The sequence below is a fragment of the Anolis sagrei genome, chromosome 6 (genome assembly GCF_037176765.1).
Source record: "Anolis sagrei isolate rAnoSag1 chromosome 6, rAnoSag1.mat, whole genome shotgun sequence".
Lineage (NCBI taxonomy): Eukaryota > Metazoa > Chordata > Lepidosauria > Squamata > Dactyloidae > Anolis > Anolis sagrei.
The window spans coordinates 133,515,232-133,537,249 of record NC_090026.1 but is presented as its reverse complement, the minus strand read 5'-3'; the positions used below and the strand labels follow the sequence as shown (position 1 = coordinate 133,537,249).

At 51.0% G+C, this 22,018-nt stretch overlaps 1 protein-coding gene across 1 annotated transcript in view; it reads right to left on the bottom strand.

The window, feature by feature from the left end:
* Positions 1-21,262, bottom strand: part of KCNH2 (potassium voltage-gated channel subfamily H member 2) — a 137,950-nt gene extending 116,688 nt beyond the window's left edge. The window contains exons 1-2 of the mRNA XM_060782796.2: positions 21,036-21,262; positions 10,310-10,540 (exon numbers count right to left, since the gene is read on the bottom strand). Coding sequence (XP_060638779.2) covers positions 10,310-10,540; positions 21,036-21,111 — 307 coding nt within the window. The 5' untranslated portion in view covers positions 21,112-21,262. The remainder of the gene's footprint in view (positions 1-10,309; positions 10,541-21,035) is intronic.
* Between the last annotated feature and the right edge of the window lie 756 nt (positions 21,263-22,018).

The window sequence follows — 22,018 nt, the reverse complement described above, 5'->3', positions numbered from 1 at the left end:
AGAGGGAAAGAAGGAGGGAAGGAGAGATGAAAGGTAGAGAAGTGAGGAGGGAGAGAAGGAAATAAAAAAGTGACAGAAGGAAGGAAAGCCAAAGGGAAGGAAGGAAGGAAGGAAGGATGGAAGCAAAGAGCAAAGGAAGTGAAGAAAGAAGCAAGTAGAGAAGGAAGGAAGAAGAAGGGAAAGAAAAAGAGGGAGGGAAGAAAAGAGGGAAGGAAGGAAGGAAGGAGAAGGAGGGAAAGAAAGAGGGAAAGAAGGAGGGAAGGAGAGATGAAAGGTAGAGAAGTGAGGAGGGAGAGAAGGAAATAAAAAAGTGACAGAAGGAAGGAAAGCCAAAGGGAAGGAAGGAAGGAAGGATGGAAGCAAAGAGCAAAGGAAGTGAAGAAAGAAGCAAGTAGAGAAGGAAGGAAGAAGAAGGGAAAGAAAAAGAGGGAGGGAAGGAAAGAGGGAAGGAAGGAAGGAAGGAAGGAGAAGGAAAGAAAGAAAGAGGGAAAGAAGGAAGGAAGGAGAGATGAAAGGTAGAGAAGTGAGGAGGGAGAGAAGGAAATAAAAAAGTGACAGAAGGAAGGAAAGCCAAAGGGAAGGAAGGAAGGAAGGATGGAAGCAAAGAGCAAAGGAAGTGAAGAAAGAAGCAAGTAGAGAAGGAAGGAAGAAGAAGGGAAAGAAAAAGAGGGAGGGAAGGAAAGAGGGAAGGAAGGAAGGAAGGAAGGAAGGAAGGAGAAGGAAAGAAAGAAAGAGGGAAAGAAGGAAGGAAGGAGAGATGAAAGGTAGAATAGTGAGGAGGGAGAGAAGGAAATAAAAAAGTGACAGAAGGAAGGAAAGCCAAAGGGAAGGAAGGAAGGAAGGATGGAAGCAACGAGCAAAGGAAGTGAAGAAAGAAGCAAGTAGAGAAGGAAGGAAGAAGAAGGGAAAGAAAAAGAGGGAGGGAAGGAAAGAGGGAAGGAAGGAAGGAAGGAGAAGGAGGGAAAGAAAGAGGGAAAGAAGGAGGGAAGGAGAGATGAAAGGTAGAGAAGTGAGGAGGGAGAGAAGGAAATAAAAAAGTGACAGAAGGAAGGAAAGCCAAAGGGAAGGAAGGAAGGAAGGAAGGATGGAAGCAAAGAGCAAAGGAAGTGAAGAAAGAAGCAAGTAGAGAAGGAAGGAAGAAGAAGGGAAAGAAAAAGAGGGAGGGAAGGAAAGAGGGAAGGAAGGAAGGAAGGAAGGAGAAGGAAAGAAAGAAAGAGGGAAAGAAGGAAGGAAGGAGAGATGAAAGGTAGAGAAGTGAGGAGGGAGAGAAGGAAATAAAAAAGTGACAGAAGGAAGGAAAGCCAAAGGGAAGGAAGGAAGGAAGGATGGAAGCAAAGAGCAAAGGAAGTGAAGAAAGAAGCAAGTAGAGAAGGAAGGAAGAAGAAGGGAAAGAAAAAGAGGGAGGGAAGGAAAGAGGGAAGGAAGGAAGGAAGGAGAAGGAGGGAAAGAAAGAGGGAAAGAAGGAGGGAAGGAGAGATGAAAGGTAGAGAAGTGAGGAGGGAGAGAAGGAAATAAAAAAGTGACAGAAGGAAGGAAAGCCAAAGGGAAGGAAGGAAGGAAGGATGGAAGCAAAGAGCAAAGGAAGTGAAGAAAGAAGCAAGTAGAGAAGGAAGGAAGAAGAAGGGAAAGAAAAAGAGGGAGGGAAGGAAAGAGGGAAGGAAGGAAGGAAGGAAGGAAGGAAGGAGAAGGAAAGAAAGAAAGAGGGAAAGAAGGAAGGAAGGAGAGATGAAAGGTAGAATAGTGAGGAGGGAGAGAAGGAAATAAAAAAGTGACAGAAGGAAGGAAAGCCAAAGGGAAGGAAGGAAGGAAGGATGGAAGCAAAGAGCAAAGGAAGTGAAGAAAGAAGCAAGTAGAGAAGGAAGGAAGAAGAAGGGAAAGAAAAAGAGGGAGGGAAGGAAAGAGGGAAGGAAGGAAGGAAGGAGAAGGAGGGAAAGAAAGAGGGAAAGAAGGAGGGAAGGAGAGATGAAAGGTAGAGAAGTGAGGAGGGAGAGAAGGAAATAAAAAAGTGACAGAAGGAAGGAAAGCCAAAGGGAAGGAAGGAAGGAAGGAAGGATGGAAGCAAAGAGCAAAGGAAGTGAAGAAAGAAGCAAGTAGAGAAGGAAGGAAGAAGAAGGGAAAGAAAAAGAGGGAGGGAAGGAAAGAGGGAAGGAAGGAAGGAAGGAAGGAGAAGGAAAGAAAGAAAGAGGGAAAGAAGGAAGGAAGGAGAGATGAAAGGTAGAGAAGTGAGGAGGGAGAGAAGGAAATAAAAAAGTGACAGAAGGAAGGAAAGCCAAAGGGAAGGAAGGAAGGAAGGATGGAAGCAAAGAGCAAAGGAAGTGAAGAAAGAAGCAAGTAGAGAAGGAAGGAAGAAGAAGGGAAAGAAAAAGAGGGAGGGAAGGAAAGAGGGAAGGAAGGAAGGAAGGAGAAGGAGGGAAAGAAAGAGGGAAAGAAGGAGGGAAGGAGAGATGAAAGGTAGAGAAGTGAGGAGGGAGAGAAGGAAATAAAAAAGTGACAGAAGGAAGGAAAGCCAAAGGGAAGGAAGGAAGGAAGGATGGAAGCAAAGAGCAAAGGAAGTGAAGAAAGAAGCAAGTAGAGAAGGAAGGAAGAAGAAGGGAAAGAAAAAGAGGGAGGGAAGGAAAGAGGGAAGGAAGGAAGGAAGGAAGGAAGGAAGGAGAAGGAGGGAAAGAAAGAGGGAAAGAAGGAGGGAAGGAGAGATGAAAGGTAGAGAAGTGAGGAGGGAGAGAAGGAAATAAAAAAGTGACAGAAGGAAGGAAAGCCAAAGGGAAGGAAGGAAGGAAGGATGGAAGCAAAGAGCAAAGGAAGTGAAGAAAGAAGCAAGTAGAGAAGGAAGGAAGAAGAAGGGAAAGAAAAAGAGAAAAAGAGGGAGGGAAGGAAAGAGGGAAGGAAGGAAGGAGAGAAAGAAAGAAAGAAAGAAAGAAGGAGAGAAAGAGGGAGGGAAGGTTGGCCACAGCAACGCGTGGCTGGTACAGCTAGTGCGCAACCATTGAGCCACTACAGCATGCAACGAGGCTAAATCAAACAAGCACACTGACGTAACGCAGACTGACATTAACAAGTACATACTAACCTACAAACACACAGCTACCGAGGCAGATCTACAAACCTTCCACTGCTTGTCTGTTGTTTTTTTACTGCTTATTATTTTGCTCGCTCCAGGTGTTTTGGACTTCATCTCCCACTGGCTGTTAGGAATTGTGAGGGTTGATGTCCCAAACACTTGGAGGGACCACGTTTGCACATGCCTGCTTTGGATAGCACTATATAAACATGCATCTAGTTTTAATAACATTTAGTAACAGTGGTGCAGCAGGTTAAACTGCTGAGCTCCTGAACTTGCTGACTGAAAGGATGGTGGTTTGAATCCGGAGAGTGGGGTTAGCTCCCACTGTTAGTTCCAGCTTCTGCTAAGCTAGCACTTCGAAAACATGCAAATGTGAGTAGATCAATAGGTTCCGCTTCTGCAGGAACGTAACGGTGCTCCATGCAGTCATGCTGGCCTCATGACCTTGGAGGTGTCTAAGGGCAACTCTGGCTCTTCAGCTTAGAAAAGGAGACCTAGAATCAGAGACCCAGAGTCAGACTCGACTGGACTTAAGGTCAGGGGAAACCTTTACTTTACTAATAACCCCCAACAGCCCTGTTCTAGAAGGTGGCAAGTGGGTTAGTTGGGGGTCTGTTGGCCCCATGATTGCATCACACACACACACATGCACAACCTGCTTACTTTGCATCAAAGACCAAGGAAGGAAGAGAGGGAGGAAGGAAGGAGTAAAGGAAGGAAGGAAGGAAGGAAGGAAGGAAGGAAGGAAGGAAATGGGAAGGGAAGGGAAGGGAGGAAGGAAGGAAGAAGGGAAGAGGGAAGGGAATAAAGAAAGGAAGAGAAGGAAGGGAGGAAGGAAGGGAAGGGGAAGAGAATGAAGAAAGAAAGGGGAGAGGGAGGGAGGGAGGGAGGAAGGAAGGAAAGAAGGAAGGAAAGAAAGAAAAGAAAGAAGGAGTGAAGGAAGAAAGGCAGGAGGTGGGAAGGGAAGAGAAGGAAGGAAGGAGGAAGGGAAGAGGGAAGGGAATAAAGAAAGGAAGAGAAGGAAGGAAGGAAGGGAGGGAGGGAGGAAGGAAGGAAGGGAAGGGGAAGAGAATGAAGAAAGAAAGGGGAGAGGGAGGGAGGAAGGAAGGAAGGAAGGAAGAAAAGAAAGAAGGAGTGAAGGAAGGAAGAAAGGCAGGAGTGGGAAGGGAAGAGAAGGAAGGAAGGAGGAAGGGAAGAGGGAAGGGAATAAAAGGGAGAGAAGGAAGGAAGGAAGGAAGGAAGGAAGGAAGGAAGGAAGAAAGAAAGAAAGAGAAGGGGAAGAGAATAAATAAAGAAAGGAGAGGGAGGGAGGGAGGGAGGGAGGGAGGAAAGAAAGAAGGAAGGTGTGAAGGAAGGCAGGAAGTGGGAAGGGAAGGAAGGAAGGAAGAAAGGGAGGAAGGAAGGAAGGCAGGAGGTGGGAAGGGAAGGGAAGGGAACGAAGGGAGGGAGGGAGGAAGGAAGGAAGGAAGAAAGGCAGGAGGTGGGGAGGAGGAAGGGAAGGAAGGAAGGAGTGAAGGAAGGAAGGAAGGAGTGAAGGAAGGTAGCAGTGAAGAAAGAAAGAAAAGCAGGAGGTGGGGAGGGAAGGCAGGCAGACAGAAAGGAAGGAAAGAAGGAAGGGGAGGAAGAGAGATGCACAGGAACTCGGCGCTCAGCAGAGCAACTGACTGTTGTGGCTCCATTTCTCAGGAAAGGCTGCCTGGGTTTCAGTTGCATTTCCTCTTTCGAAACCAACTGCCCCAGAGCAAAACAAAGTCCCTTGTAATGGGCAAATTTGGTGCGGAGGCAGAAGGCAGCCCTTAGGGCAGGCAATGCCCGTTGCTCATCCTCCCCAGCACAGAGGCTTCCATTGGGGAGGAGGGGGCAGCACTAATAGAGACCCCCCCAGGCCCCAAAGACAGCACAGAGACCCCATCAGGGAAGGGTTTTGCACACCAAAGATCAGGGGTTGCTTTGGGGGGGGGGGAGGATTCCACCTCCAGCCCATACGATAGCAGGCACCATGGGGGGGGGGGGGGAGACTGAGATCCACTCATTGTGATGGTAGGGGGTGAAGTGGAGGAGTGGATTCTGCACCCCTTTTGGACATCGAGTTTTTGTGCCTCTCCCCCTTGAGCTCTTTCAAGGGGGCAAAGGGGCAGTGCCCACTGGCCATAGAAAGACCCCCCTCCCAAGCTCCAAAATACATCGAACACAATACCCCAGAGTTGTAGGAAACCCAAAGGGCCATCCCGTCCAACCCCCTTCTTCCAGGATGGATGACACAATCCAAGCCCTCCCAACAGATGGCCATCCACACCTCCAGAGAAGGCATGGTATAGAAACCCAAGCAGGAGCATCCTCACTACCTCTGAGGAAGCTTGCCATAGATGCAGGCAAAACGTCAGGAGAAAATGCCACTAGAACATGGCCATATAGCCCGGAAATACCTACAACAACCTGGGGATGGACTGCCGGGGGGGGGGGGGGGGGGGAGGGGATATTCTCTCTTCCCATTTGGGGGGGGGGGTCTGCATAGACAGCGGACTCTCCCCAACCAATCCCAAGCGACAAAGGTTCCCCCCTCCCTTTCTGCCCCTGCCCCACTTCAGTCACACCATAGGATTCAAGGGGGCTCAACGCATTAGCGCTCACCTTGAGCGCAAGGGCATGATGATCCAGCCATTAGCAAGGCCGTATTGATGTCCACGTTGCGGTGTCAACGGCCCCATTAGAATAAAGATTTTCTTCAAAGGAGAGAGTGCTCCCACCCCCACCGTTTGAGCCACATGATTAATGAGCCCATGAGAAAGCGCTTTTGTTCAAACACCTTTTCTTTTTGCCCTTTCCCCTCATTACTTTTTAAATACCATTAGACATGAATGTACCTGCTTCCAAAATAACTCCGAGTGCAGAATAGGGAGCGCATTCACAAGAGGCGAGGTATGGAAATGTGCCACGGAATCCTAAATCCTAGAATTAGAAGGGACCCCAAAGGGCCATCCAGGCACGAAGACACCATCCAAGCCCTCCTGACAGATGGCCATCCAGCCTCTGATGATTTTTCCCAATAGAAGAGATATACCAAGTCAGATGTTGCTAAGCATAGAGTCAAGGGATTCAATGGGACTGCTCTCAGACCCATGGCAATCTCATCAATGGTTTTTAATTGATTTTCGTGTATATGTATTATTATTATTATTATTATTATTATTATTACTGATGAAGGATTTGCCACTGAGATGTGGTTTTACAGCTGGAGGTCAGCTGAGACCAGCAGTGCTGTGGAATTTGAAGAGGCACGAATGGAGGGCATAAAGAAGGCGGTATACAAATAAAGTATTATTATTATTATTATCGATGAAGGATTTGCCACTGAGATGTGGTTTTACAGCTGGAGGTCAGCTGTGACTAGCAATGCTGTGGAATTTGAAGAAACACAAATGGAGGGTATAAAGAAGGCAGTATACAAATAAAGTATTATTATTATTATTATCGATGAAGGATTTGCTACTGAGATGTAGTTTTACAGCTGGAGGTCAGCTGTGACTAGCAATGCTGTGGAATTTGAAGAAACACAAATGGAGGGTATAAAGAAGGCAGTATACAAATAAAGTATTATTATTATTATCGATGAAGGATTTGCCACTGAGATGTGGTTTTACAGCTGGAGGCCAGCTGTGACCAGCAGTGCTGTGGAATTTGAAGAGGCATGAATGGAGGGAGAAAAGAAGGCGGTATACAAATAAATTATTATTATTATTATTATTATTATTATTATCGATGAAGGATTTGCCAATGAGATGTGGTTTTACAGCTGGAGGTCAGCTGTGACCAGCAGTGCTGTGGAATTCTAAGAGGCACGAATGGAGGGCAAAAAGAAGGTGGTATACAAATAAAGTATTATGATTATTATCTTGAAGAGGCACGAATGGAGGGCGAAAAGAAGGCGATATACAAATAAAGTATTATTATTATTATTGATGTAATAAAGGATTTGCCACTGAGATGTGGTTTTACAGCTGGAGGTCAGCTGTGACCAGAAGTGCTGTGGAATTTGAAGAGGCACGAATGGAGGGCGAAAAGAAGGCAGTATACAAATAAAGTATTATTATTATTATTATTATTATTATTATTATCGATGAAGGATTTGCCACTGAGATGTGGTTTTACAGCTGGAGGTCTGCTGTGACCAGCAGTGCTGTGGAATTTGAAGAGGCATAAATGGAGGGCGAAAAGAGGGTGCCAAGAGGAAGAAGGCACATCATGCCAACCCTGACCGGGACTGCCTTCCGTCTGGAAACCGATGTCCTCATTGCGGGAGCAGATGTGGGTCAAGAATAGGCTCTACAGTAGGAAGACCAACTACACTGGGAAGACCAACATATTTGGACAACGAGGGATCACCAAAGCAAGTAAGTGGTTTTACAGGTGTCCAAATTTCCCTCCCCCACAAAATAAACCACCAGAAAGGAAAAGAGGTCTAGAGAGTCACTTGGGGCCTTTTGGGTGGCGGCTCCTAGCCTGCGGAACTCCCTGCTGCAAGAGAATGGACCAGATCCCTCTCTGGCGCCCTTCCCATTTCAGAAATATCTTTATTCCGGGCAGACTTTCCGGAACCGAATGCTTTTAACGGAAGACTGTGGCATTGCTTTCAGTTGTGTTGTTTCCCTCTGCTCCGCAAACACTTTTAGCCTTCGTTTTAATGGTGTGGTTGGGATTGTTTACTCAATATCGCTGCGAGTCGGATTCCATTTTAACGCTGACCTCATGGACGTTTTGCACCACTGCGCCAAAAGCCTCTTTGGAACAAACCTTGCCACGAAACCACGGCAAAAGGGTTGCTTTGAGGGTCACCAGGGGGTGGAAATGACTTGAAGGCAAACGACAACAACAAGAAGAAGAAGGCTTGACGACATCCCCGGAGCCATTGATAGGAAGGCGGGGGGTGGGTACAAATCAGATCGATAACAACAACAACAACAGCTTCGAGACTTCCAATCCAGAGTCTTGTTGGTCTGAGACAAAAGATAAGAACCAGCACAACTGTGCCGTCGCGCCTGGGGACTATAAAACTCTTAGCGAAAGAGACATAGACGTGACATCTTTCCCCAAGCAGATTGCTTCTTGCCTTCCTTTAGAGAACTGGAACTCCCAAGGACCAAAACACTGTAGATAACTCAAAATAGGTTTTATTGTTCACAGTTATGCCTTTAACTCCATGAACATGAGCATAAGACTTTCCCAAAGATCTTAGACATAGACTTGAACGTGGCACAGGAACAAGACCCAAGGTGTACACAGCAATGCAGTGTTGCCTGTTCTGACCCTTTCAGTAAACAGCACAGTGATTTAAGGTCCACAAGCCATGAAGTCATACCTTTGACACCTGCTCTGTTTCAAAGATTTCTCACAAAGTCTCTGTGACCTCTGTAATCTGACTCCATCCTCCTGTAGATCGAGTCTCCTCTTCCTATTGATCTCAGGGGAAAGCTCTTTCCCTTTTAGCTCCTTCTGTTGCCAAGGAACGACCCGGGAAAGGGTCTTCCTTATCTTTTGATACCAAAGCATCATCTCCTGTTGCTCTGAAGCCATTTCTTTCTGACGAGACCCAGACTCACCTTCCCAGGCAGAATCGTGATCCAAAATCCCCTCATTTCCCACACTGGAAAGCCCATCATTCCTCAGGACGTCTGACTGAACCATCCCCTTGTCTTCAGCCTCTGGCTGAACCACAACAGTCTGAGCCAAGTTCACATCAATCATACATCCGTAGGGAGACCAAGGTGCTTGTTTATAAAGCCATTGTCCTCCCAACCCTGCTCTATGCCTGCGAAACGTGGACTGTCTACAGACGTCGCATGCAACTCCTGGAACAATTCCATCAGTGCTGCCCCCGGAAAATCCTGCAAATCTCTTGGGAAGACAAGCGGACAAACGACAGCGTGCTGGAAGAAGCAAAGACCACCAGCATTGAAGCGATGGTCCTCCGCCATCAACTCTGCTGGACTGGCCACATTGTCCGGATGCCTGACCACCGTCTCCCAAAGCAGTTCCTCTACTCCGAACTCAAGAACGGAAAACGGAACGTTGGAGAACAGGAAAAGAGAATGAAAGATGGCCTCAAAGCCAACCTTAAAAACTCTGGCATAGACACTGAGAACTGGGAAGCCCTGGCACTCTCAAGAGATGAAAACCCAGACTCTGCTTTGAAACCTCCCTTGGAAGGGGCACCCAAGGGCCATCCACTCCAACCCAGAAAACACAATTCAAGCCCTCACTACAGATGGCCATACAGAAGGCACTGCAGACTCCTTCAACCAGAGAAGTCAGCCGTAGCAGATGAACCAACCTGGACACGGCATCTAAACTGCCAGGCCATTAAATGCTAATCAAGGTGGCCAATGGAAACATTCATACCTATCTCCAACAGGCAAGAGTTCTTTCTCCTAGGAAGTCCAGACAAGAAACAATCAGGGACAGCTAATCACCTCTCAACAAAGGATTCCCCCAGGGACTAACAAGCCACACGTAAAAAATGCCAGGCCATCAAACGCTAATTAAGGTGACCAATTGAAACATTCCCATCTGCCTCCAACAGACAGAGTTCTTTCTCCCGGGAAGTCCAGACAAGAAGCAATCAGGGACAGTAATCACCTGTCAACGAAGGATTCCCCCACGGACTAACAAGCCACATCTAAAAACCCCCAGGCCATCAAATGCTAATCAAGGTGGCCAATTGAAACATTCACACCTGCCTCCAACAGGCAAGAGTTCTTTCTCCCACCCTGGACATCATTCCACAGATATATAAACCCAATATTCCTAGTTTCCACACACCTCACAACCTCTGAGGATGCTTGCCACAGATGCAGGCGAAACGTCAGGAGAGAATGCTTCTAGAACATGGCCATACAGCCCGAAAAAATGGGCTGGAACTTCCAGAAACTTTGTTTTTGTGGCACAAACGATGCTGAACTGGTTGGAACCCGATGAGATACTGAAAAACTATGGCAAGACGTGCTGCTGCAGGATGTCCCTCTTGCAAAAACAAAGTTTGCGCGGTTTAATAAGCTTTTCCCATGTTTTTATGACAAGAGCAATTCGGAAATGACATTTATAGCCCGGGAACACAAATCGGGTTCCATAGAGATACTGAAACCAAGCTCTTCCCAAAGGTAAACAAACATCCCCTGGAGCAAACTCGTCTGTTCCTCGGAGGGACCTTCCAAATGGGGGTCACTCTTGGGGGGGGGGGTCCCCATGACTTACCATCCTTGCGGTAGAAGGAGATCTCCACCTTGCGCTCCTCGGAGCCCATGAGGGCCTGGGCGATCTGGGCGGCGGCAGTGCGCTGGGTGCAAGGGCCGTAGAGGAAGTCGCATGTGCAGGGCTTCTGCATGACCTCGGCCCTCGTGTAGCCACACAGGTCGCAGAAGCCATCGTTGCAGTAGATGATGGCGCAGTTCTCCACCCGGGCGTTGGCGATGATGAACTTGCGGCCTGAGAAGGAGAGGGACAAGGGTCAGGACAAAGGTCGCACAACCCAGGGTCCTTCTGCCAGGAGGAACACTCCAACAGATTGCATATAGGGTGTAGTGGTGCGGTTTCCGGGCTGTGTTCTAGCAGCATTTTCTCCTACAGGCGAAACGTCAGGAGAAAATGCTGCTAGAACACGGCCATACAGCCTGGAAACCATACAACTACAGCCTATATGCAGGCGAAGCATCAGGATAAAATGCTGCTAGAACATGGCCATAGAGCCTGGAAACCACACTATATATGTAGGAGAAATGTCAGGAGAAAATGCTGCTAGAACATGGCCATACAGCCTGGAAACCACACTATATATGTAGGAGAAATGTCAGGAGAAAATGCTGCTAGAACACGGCCATACAGCCTGGAAACCATACAACTACAGCCTATATGCAGGCGAAGCATCAGGATAAAATGCTGCTAGAACATGGCCATAGAGCCTGGAAACCACACTATATATGTAGGAGAAATGTCAGGATAAAATGCTGCTAGAACATGGCCATACAGCCTGGAAACCACACAACTACAGCCTATATGCAGGCGAAACATCAGGATAAAATGCTGCTAGAACATGGCCATACAGCCCGGAAACCACACAATATATGCAGGAGAAATGTCAGGAGAAAATGCTGCTAGAACATGGCCATACAGCCTGGAAACCACACAACTACAGCCTATATGCAGGCGAAACATCAGGATAAAATGCTGCTAGAACATGGCCATACAGCCCGGAAACCACACATTATATGCAGGAGAAATGTCAGGAGAAAATGCTGCTAGAAGACGGCCATACAGCCCAAAAACCACACAACTACACCCTATATGCAGGCGAAACGTTAGGAAAAAATGCTGCTAGAACATGGCCATACAGCCCGGAAACCACACAACTACACCCTATATGCAGGCGAAACATCAGGAAAAAATGCTGCTAGAATATGGCCATACAGCCCGGAAACCAGCTGCATTAAGATCACTACTGAGATCATGAGTTCAAAGCCAGTCTGGGTTGGAGTGAGCTTCCAACCAATTTGTGTAGCTTGCTGTCGACCTTTGCAGCCCGAAAACCAGTTGCATCTGTCAAGTAGGAAATTTAGGTGCTGCTTATGCGGAGAGGCTAATTTAACTAATTTACGAGGCCATAAAAATCTCCAGCAAGCATGCAAAAGAATGAGGAAGTAATCCATCAGTCTCAAAAGGACAGTGAAGCAACAGCTCCCCCGGTGGCCAGAATACCTTCATGAAAAGCTGGAATGTTAAATAGCCTCTGAGCGTCTGTCTCTATATATGTTGTGTGTCTATGGCATTGAATGTTTGCCATGTATATGTACATTGTAAGTCCTTTGCGGGGTGAGAAGGGCGGAATATAAATACTGCAAATTAATTAATTAATTAATTAATATTTGGAAGGATGCTCCATTGAGGGCAGAATATAAATACTGTAAATAAATAATAAATAAATGTTGACTCTGCTTTAATGTGTCCGGAGGAGGGCAACTAAAATGATCAAGGGTCTGGAGAACAAGCCCTATGAGGAGCGGCTTAAAGAGCTGGGCATGTTTAGCCTGAGGCTGGATGGCCATCTGTCGGGGGTGCTTTGAATGCAATATTCCTGCTTCTTGGCAGAATGGGGTTGGGCTGGATGGCCCACGAGGTCTCTTCCGGCATTGAATGTTTGCCATGTATATGTACGTTGTAAGTCCTTTGCGGGGTGAGAAGGGCGGAATGTAAATACTGCAAATTAATTAATTAATTAATTAATTAATAAATATTTGGAAGGATGCCCCATTGAGGGCAGAATATAAATACTGTAAATAAATAATAAATAAATGTTGACTCTAAGCTGGAATGTGTCCAGAGGAGGGCGACTAAAATGATCGAGGGTTTGGAGAACAAGCCCTATGAGGAGCGGCTTAAAGAGCTGAGCATGTTTAGCCTGAGGCTGGATGGTCATCTGTCAGGGGTGCTTTGAATGTGATTTCTTGCTCCTTGGCAGAATGGGGTTGGACTTGATGCCCACGAGGTCTCTTCCAACTCTAGGATTCTATGATTTATGTGGAGGAACCTGCAGAATCAAAAACTCCCCCATAAAATGGCAAAAGGAGAATGACATCATCGCATGAAACTGTGCAAAATCATATAAACGTTTGGGAGGATAAATAACACATCCCGACGTGGGTCTGGTTTTTTCCCTTAAGAGGAATCAAGGAATCCAAGGACTGCAAAAAGGCGTCTAGCCCCCTCCCCTAGTGAAAAGACCCTCCCCATTACTGAGCTGCAGCCCCCCACTCTGCTCCAGCCCTCCAGATCCAGATCCAGATCTAGATCCAGATCCGACATATGGTTCCTGTCCTTCTGCCCAGATCCCTTGCAATGAAGCACCAATTAAGCCAAACGTAGGGGTGACTCATCTCCGCTGAATGGGTCATAGGGTGCTGAAGGTATCCCCCCCCCCCCCAAGGTTCTTTTTTCGGTGTCAGAGAAACTGCAAGTCGCATCTGGTAGAATCCTAGAATCCTAGAAGAGTTGGAAGCGACCTCCTGGGCCATCCAGTCCAACCCCATTCTGCCAAGAAGCAGGAATATTGCATTCAAAGCACCCCCGACAGATGGCCATCCAGCCTCTGCTTCAAAGCCTCAAAAGAAAGAGCCTCCACTACACTCTGGGGCAGAGAGTTCCACTGCTGAACGGCTCTCACAGTCAGGACGTTCTTCCTCATGTTCAGATGGAATCTCCTCTCTTGTAGTTTGAAGCCATGGTTCCATTGCGTCCTAGTCTCCAGGGAAGCAGAAAACAAGCTTGCTCCCTCCTTCCTAGGACTTCCCTTCACATATTGAACCTTGGCCCTCCTCATGTCTCCTCTCAGCCTTCTCTTCTTCAGGCTAAACATGCCCAGCTCCTTAAGCCGCTCCTCATAGGGCTTGTTCTCCAGACCCTTGATCATTTTAGTTGCCCTCCTCTGGGCACATTCCAGCTTGTCAATATTTCTCTTCAATTATGGTGTGAGAGAATGGGCCATCTGCAAGGACGTTGCCCAGGGGATATTGCCTGGACGTTTGACCATCCTGTGGGAGGCGTCTCTCATGTCCCTGCATGAAAAGCTGGAGCTGACAGATGGGAGCTCACCTTGCTCCCCAGATTCTGCAAGGACATTGCCCAGATGTGTTACCATCCTGTGGGAGGCTTGTCTCCTGTCCCCACATAAGAAGCTAGAGCTTAACTGAGGGAGCTCATCTGTGCTCTCCCTGGATTCGAATCTCCAACCTGTTGGCCTTCAGACCATCGCGCCATTGGGGGCTCCAGACACTGAAGGACATGGAGGCAAGTGGTCTACAGGCCATAGCTGGGTGGCCAAGGTGGGCAACCAAGCTGGGTTTGTTCACCAACAAAGGGGCTGGAATTAGACCTGGGTTCAACCCTCATCTGTAACATTGACTTGGTGTGTCTCCATGAGTGAGTTCTCTGCTCTTCTCTGCCTCAGTTTCCCTTTATGTTAAATGGGAGCCTGGACCAGAGTAAACAGGGAGGAGGAAAGAGCCGAGGGAGTTGTTATTTATTTCTTCAGTGGGTGACCTCATGGACCAGTGACCTCATGGACCAGACCATCATGGACCAGACCAGACCCTCCTGCTGGCCAGGGCCACCCCCAGCTCCTTCAAGGTCAAGCCAGTCCCTTCAAGGAGACCATCCCTCCATCTTGCCCGTGGTCAGTCCCTCTTCCTTTCTCATCCCATTTTCCCCATGGACCAGACCTCCATGGACCAGACCATACCAGACCAGAGCTCCCTGCTGGCCAGGGCCACCCCCAGCTCCTTCAAGGTCAAGCCAGTCCCTTCAAGGAGACCATCCCTCCATCTTGCCCGTGGTCAGTCCCTCTTCCTTTCTCATCCCATTTTCCCCATGGACCAGACCTCCATGGACCAGACCATACCAGACCAGAGCTCCCTGCTGGCCGGGGCCACCCTCAGCTCCTTCAAGGTCAAGCCAGTCCCTTCAAGGAGACCATCCCTCCATCTTGCCCTTGGTCAGCCTCTCTTCCTTTCTCATCTCATTTTCCCCATGGACCAGACCTCATGGACCAGACCATCATGAACCAGACCAGACCAGAGCTCCCTGTTGGCCGGGGCCACCCTCAGCTCCTTCAAGGTCAAGCCAGTCCCTTCAAGGAGACCATCCCTCCATCTTGCCCGTGGTCAGCCCCTCTTCCTTTTTCCCCAGCATTATTGTGTTCTCCAAGGTCTCCTGTCTTCTCATGATGTGGCCAAACGACTTCATCTTGGCCTCTCATCTCCGTCCCTCCAGGGAAACCCCCACCCACCCCAAAGGAGTTCCCAAAGGGAAGCATGAGCCCCAAAAGGTTGGCCAAGGTCAAGCCAGTCCCTTCAAGGAGACCCAGCCCTTGGTCAGCCTCTCTTCCTTTTCCCAAGCAGCATTGTCCTCTCATGATGTGGCCATCATGAGAGGACAATCTTTGTCTCTCATATCCTTCCCCCCTGGGAGACCCCCAAAGGGAAACATGAGCCCCAAAGATGCAGTTTAGGCATGGTCAAGGAGACCCAAAAACTAGGCAGGTGCATGGATGCTCAGCTATACCACGGCCTCTGCTCCAGGCTTGCATCAAAGGGCTGTTGTGGCTTCAGCTCCTCCCCCAACAAAGAGGTCACTGGTCAGGATGTGGCAACCAGCGGGGAGGAGGTAGTGACCCCAAACATAGTAGGGGAGGGGGGGGCTAGGTAGCATTCCCTCCTTGAGCTGTGTTCTCTGCAAAGGCCAAGGTCAAGCAGAGCCTGGATCTGCAAAGCTCATGAAGGGATTTATTTATTTACTTACAATATTTATATTCCACCCATCTCACCCCGCAGCGGACTCAGGGTGGATTACAATGCACATATACATGGCAAACATTCAATGCCATAGGCACACAACATATATAGACAGACACACAGAGGCTAAATTAGCCTCCCTGCATAAGTGGTACCTAAATTTCCTACTTGACAGATGCAACTGTCTTTCGGGCTGCAAAGGTTGACAGCAAGCTACACAAATTGGTCGGGAGCTCACCCTGACCTGGGCTAGCTTCGAACTCTTGATCAGTAGTGATCTTAATGTAGCTGACTCCCACCCAGCTGTGCCACAGTCCTGATGATGCCAAACAGGGTACCCCCACCTGCCTCCCCTCCCCAGAGGAAACAGCAATAGTGGGTATGTGTGTGTGTGGAGGGGGGGGAGGCATGAGAGGAGCCCACTACTGCTGTTTCCTCTGGGGAAACCAGTCAGCCCAGTGCCCATACTGGAGAACACCCCCCCCCCCCCATTTTGTTGAAGGAGAGCTTGCTCCCCAGGCCAGGGACCAACTGGAGCAGACCCTCACTCTGCACATGCTCGGGGAAAACATGAGGGGAGCCAACTTCTGCTGTTTCTTCTTGGGAAACTAGTCAGCCCAGTGCCCATACTGGGGTACACCCCCCCCCCCATTTTGTTGAAGGAGACTTTGCTCCCCAGACCAGGGACCAGCTGGAGCAGACCCTCACTCTGCACATGCTCGGGGAAAACATGAGGGGAGCCAACTTCTGCTGTTTCCTCTGGGGAAACTGGTCAGCCCAGTACCCATACTGGGGTATTACCCCCCCGCCCCAATTTTGTTGAAGGAGACCTTGCTCCCTAGGCCAGGGACCAGCTAGAGCAGACTCTCACTCTGCACATGCTCAGGGGACCTTTGTCCCTCACAACTTCCAAAGCCTGCCTCCAAACATAGAGGGAGATGGGGAAGCAGGGACATTCCAAGGACAAAGAGGGCTTGCTTTGCTCCACAAAGTGGGTCCTTGCTGCCCCAAAGGCCCAGGGGCCCCAATGGAGTCTTATTGGGGAAAGAAAAAGTGGGGTATACATTCACATCATACACATAAACATAAACATAAACTTAATAATAATAATAATAATAATAATAATAATAAGTTGCCTCTGGCTTCCAATCCCTTTGCCGCTCCAAGTCTCCTGGGGAAGATGGTGGCGGGGTATAAATGAATTATTATTATTATTATTATTATTATTATTATTATTATTATTATTATCATCCCTCTCTCTCTCCCTCTTGCTGCTGGCACGGCCATGGCTGTGTTTACACCTCCCTTCTTCTCCTCCTTCTGCCAGTCCTTGGAGATGATGCCTCCCGTGGGGGAGTGGATGGGATGCACCGAAAGAGGCGAAAAGCCCCTTTCGGGCAACTGCCTCCCCCACAGCCCTCTCTCTGGCCCCACATTCCTCTCCCTTTCGCCCAGCATCCCTCGACCAAGCTGGCCTTGGCCTGGAAACACAGCAACAGCAGCAACACAAGGGGAGCAAGGGGACAAAGGAGGAGGGGGGTTGCACCCCCAGGGAGGGGGGAGTATGACCCCCCACCCACATTAGAGAAAGAGGGGGGTCAGTAATGGAGCAGGAGGGGGGTTGCACCCCCCAGGGAGGGGGGAGTATGACCCCCCACCCACATTAGAGAAAGAGGGGGGTCAATAATGGAGCAGGAGGGGGTTGCACCCCCCAGGGAGGGGGGAGTATGACCCCCCACCAACCCTAGAGAAAGAGAGGGGTCAATAATGGAGCAAAAGGCCAAAGGTGGGGGGGATTGCAACCCCAGGGAGGGGGGAGTATGACCCCCACCCACCCTAGAGAAAGAGAGGGGGTCAATAATGGAGCAAGAGGCCAAAAGAGGAGGGGGATTGCAACCCCAGGGAGGGGGAAATATGACCCCCACCCACCCTAGAGAAAGAGAGGGGTCAATAATGGAGCAAGGGGCCACAGGAGGAGGGGGGTTGCAACCCCAGGGAGGGGGGAGTATGACCCCCACCCACCCTAGAGAAAAAAAAGGAGGTCAGTAATAGAGCAAAAGGCCAAAGGAGGGAGGATTGCAACTCCAGGGAGGGGGAAGTATGACCCCCACCCACCCTGGAGAAATAATGGAGGGAGGGAGAGCCAGATGAAGGGGAAGAAGGAAGGAAGCAGGAAGCTGGCCCAGGTTGCCCAGGGAGGCCACAGAGTGGGCCAGGAGAGGAAGAGGAAGAGGGGAAGGATGGAAAAGTGGAGGAAGAAGAGAGGAGAGGTATTGTCAAAGCCTTTCATGGAATCACTGGGCTGCTGTAAGTTTTTGGGGCTGCCTGGCCATGTTCCCGAAGCCTTCTCTCCTGACTGGGTTGTAGGTTTTTGGGGCTGTATGGCCATGTTCTAGAGGCATTCTCTCCTGACATTTTGCCTCTATCTGTGGATGCTTGCCACAGATGCAGGTGAAAAGAGAGAATGCCTCTAGAACATGGCCATACAGCCCCAAAAACCTACAATCCAGTGATTCCAGCCTGACATTTCGCCTCCATCTGTGGCAGGTATCCTTCGAGGTTGTGATTAGCAGAGTCTACTCTTGGATGATGATGATGATTATTATTATGATGTTTATTTATACCCTGCTTTATCTCTCCTGTAGGAGACCCAAAGTGGTGTGCCTTCTTACTGCCCGGGGGAATCCTTTGTTGAGAGGTGGTTAGTTGTCCCTGGTCGTTTCTTGTCTGGAGTTCCCCTGTTTTGGAATGTTGTTCTTTATTTAGAGTTTTTTTAAAATACTGGGAGCCAGATTTTGTTCATTTGTCATGGTTTCTTCCAGAATGCTCATACAGTCCAAAAAACCATACAGCAACCCAGAAGATGGGGGCTCCTTTTTTGAAAGCTTTTAAACAGAGGCTGGATGGTCATCTGTCGAGGGTGTTTAGAATACAATTTTCCTGCTTCTTGGTGGGAGGTTGGACTGGGTGGCCCCCCAGGTCTCTATGATTCTAAGAGGAGGGGTCTAGGGACAGGGACAGAGGCAGACCACCCATAAACAGCCCCTCCCCTCCCCTTCCCCTTCCTTCCCTTATCTTGCCCTTCAAGGCCATCATGGTCCTGCTAGACACAACATGTGCTCCCAGATGGGCTTGTGTGAGTGTGAGTGTGTGGGGTGGGGGAGACACAAGGGAATGACCCCCTCCCCAAGGACGCCCCTCCCTCTATTTCTGGGAGAGGTTCTCTGGGGTGTGTGTGTATGTGTCTCCGAGTGTGGAGGTGTCACACTCGCAGGGGTATTCCGCCCCTCCCTCGGAGGAGACACAAAGGAAGGAAGGAAGGCCTTGGCAGGCGCACTCACACTCATGCTCACGCACCCACCCACCCCCCTCCCCACTCCTGGCACCATATGCTCGGTGCAGCTGCTGGGACTCAGCCGAAGGAAAGGAACCCCCAGAAAGAGGGCCCCCGTCTTAGCCAGGGAGGGGCCCAGGGAGACAGACAGCGAAGAGACCCCTCCCCAAGACTGCAGGGAACACCCTCCTCATCCTCTTCTTTCTGCCTTTGGTTTGGGTTCAGTTTGAGAAGGAAGAATGGTGTGGTGATTAGGATGGGGATGGAGACCTGGGGCACATCGCCCCCCCCCCCAAGCGACAGAGCCCCCTCCCCAAAACTGCAAGGAACCCCCTCCTCCTGAATTTGGGTTTGGGTGCAGTTTGAGAAAAGAGAAAGTTGGGTGAGATTGTTATGGTGGGGATGGAGCCTCGGTGGGGCGGTTCATCGCCCCCCCAAAAGCGACAGAGCCCCCAAGATTGCAGGGGACCCCCTCTTCCTTCCCTTTCTGCCTTTGGTTTGGGGGTGCAGTTTGAGAAAGGAGAAAGTCGGGGGTGATGATTAGGATGGGGATGGAGCCCTGGCCTTGCTGCTCCAGGGCACATTGCCCCCCCCCCAAGCGACAGAGCCCCCTCCCCAAGACTGCAAGGGAGCCCCCCCTTTCCTCCTCTTTCTGCCTTTGGTTTGGGGGTGCAGTTTGGTAAGGGGGAAAGTCGGGAGTGATTATTAGGATGGGGATGGAGCCCTCCATGGGCTGGTCCTGGCAGGGGCCCTGAGCCCCCCAGCCCCACACGAGGAGCCCCCTCCTCAACCCCGGTAACGAGGAGTGACCCATCCCACGCTGCCCCCTCCCTCCACAGACCTCCTCTTTCTGCCTTTGCTTTGGGGGTGCAGTTTGAGCAGGGAGAAAGTCGGGGGTGATTATTAGGATGGGGATGGAGCCCTGGCCTTGCTGGTCTGGGGCATATTGCGCCCCTCCCCCCAAAGCGACAGAGCCCCCTCCCCAAGACAGCAGGGATCCCCCTCCTCCTGCTGCTTTTGGTTTGGGTGCAGTTTGAGAAAGGAGAAAGTCGGGGTGATGATTACGGATGGTGATGGAGTCCTGCCAGGGACCCTGAGCCCCCCTTGGGGCGCCCCCTCCTCAGCCAATAGATAGGCTTGACCCCTCCCCTTCCCCCCCCCCCCATAGTGTGATTATTATGACTCCATCCCCGAGTCCTGGGTTGAGCCGGTCCTGCCAGGGGCCCTGACCCCCTTGAGCCCCCCTTGGGGAGCCCCCTCCCCAGCCAGTAGCGAGGCGTGACCCACCCCCCTCCGCCCCCCTTCCCTCCACAGACCCTCCTCCTCTTTCTGCCTTTGGTTTGGGGGTGCAGTTTGAGAAAAAGAGAAAGTCGGGGGTGATTATGAGGATGGGGATGGAGTCCTGCCAGGGACCCTGAGCCCCCCTTGGGGCGCCCCCTCCCCAGCCAGTAGCTAGGCTCGCCCCCCTCCCCCATAGTGTGATTCTTATGACTCCATCTCCGAGTCCTGGGTGAGCCGGTCCTGCCAGAGGCCCTGACCTCTTGAGCCCCCCTTGGGGAGCCCCCTCCCCAGCCAGTAGCGAGGTGTGACCCACCCCCCTCCGCCCCCCTTCCCTCCACAGACCCTCCTCCTCTTTCTGCCTTTGTTTTGGGGGTGCAGTTTGAGAAAAGAGAAAGTCGGGGGTGATGATTAGGATAGCCCTGGCCTTAGTGCTCCGGGGCCCATCGCCCCCCAGCAAATGGAGCCCCCAAACACGACAGAGCCCCCTCCCCAAGACTGCAAGGGATCCCCTTTCTCCTCTTTCTGCCTTTGCTTTGGGGGTGCAGTTTGAGAAAAGAGAAAGTCAGGTGTGATGATTAGAATGGTGTTAAGAGTCCTGGTTTGTTAAGAGCCTTGGCCTTGCTGCTCCGGTGCCCATCGCCCCCCATTAAATGGAGCCCCCAAATCGAAAAGCCCCCTCCCCAAGACTGCAGGGGACCCCATAGTGTGATTATTATGACTCCATCCCCGAGTCCTGGGTGAGCCGGTCCTGCCAGGGGCCCTGACCCCCTGAGTCCCCCTTGGGGAGCCCCCTCCCCAGCCAGTAGCGAGGCGTGACCCACCCCCCTCCGCCCCCCTTCCCTCCACAGACCCTCCTCCTCTTTCTGCCTTTGCTTTGGGGGTGCAGTTTGAGAAAAGAGAAAGTCGGGGGTGATGATGAAGATGGGGATGGAGTCCTGCTGGAGATCCTGAGCCCCCTCCCCAGGAAGTAGCGAGCCGTGACCCACCCCATCGCCCCCCACAGACCCCCCCCCAGTTAGAGACTCACTCTGCCCCTCGAACTTGCGGATGATGGTGTCGAGGAAGGTGTTCTGGGGGGCCACGTGCCCGCGGCGGACAGGCATCCTCTCAGCCCATGGGGCCCTCCCCAAGGGGCGACACCCCCGACAGGAAGGAGGAGGAGGAGGAGACCACCACCACGCAGGCCCTGCGCCAAGGAGGGGGGGGCAGGAGGGAGGGGGCGACGGGGAGGCGGGGGGCTTTTCCTTCCTTCCTTTCCTTTCCTTCTTCTTTCTTTCCTTCCTTCCTTTCTTTCCTGGGCAGGTGCTTCAGGGCTTGGGAGGGGCTTGGGAGGACCCCCCCATGTCGGCTCCTCCTGGCCTCCTCCCCCCTCCCTCCCTCCCTCGCCCTCCCCCTCTTCTCCGGCCTCGTCCTCGGCGCCCCTTATTTAGGCAAAAGCGAAGCCGCGGAGAGAGAGAGAGAGAGAGGGAAGGAGAAAGAGAAAGGCGGAGGGAAAGAAGGAAGGAGGGAGAGAGAGAGAAGGAGGGAAAGAAGGAAGGAAGGAGGCTCCGGAGCCCCGAGGAGAAGGGGATGCTCTTCTTCCTCTTCTTCTTCTTCTCCCCCTCCCTTCTCCGTGCGCGCTCCCGAGGCGCGGCCCCGACGGTCCCAAGGGAAGGAGGGAGGGAGGGAAAGAAGGAAGGGGGGGGGGGTGAGGAGAAAGGGGGCGGGGCCAGGCGCGCCTCTCAGCCAATAGGGAGGGGCTTCGGGGAGGAGGGGCCTCGGAGGAAGGCCGGCGAGGGGCTCCGGGGCGCGCGCAGAGTGCCCTCCTCTTCCTCCTCCGCCAAACGAGAGAGAGGGAGGGAGGGAGCTCTCCCTGGTGCTGCTGGGGGGCACACAATGGGAGGAGGAATACACTCCTCCGCCTGGGAGGGGATGGTTAGCCCGGCCATTCAAAGTTCGGACTACAGCCCGGCCAGGATTGCATCCAAGCGGACTGTACTAGGGACCCCCCCCCCCACATTCCAACCGTCT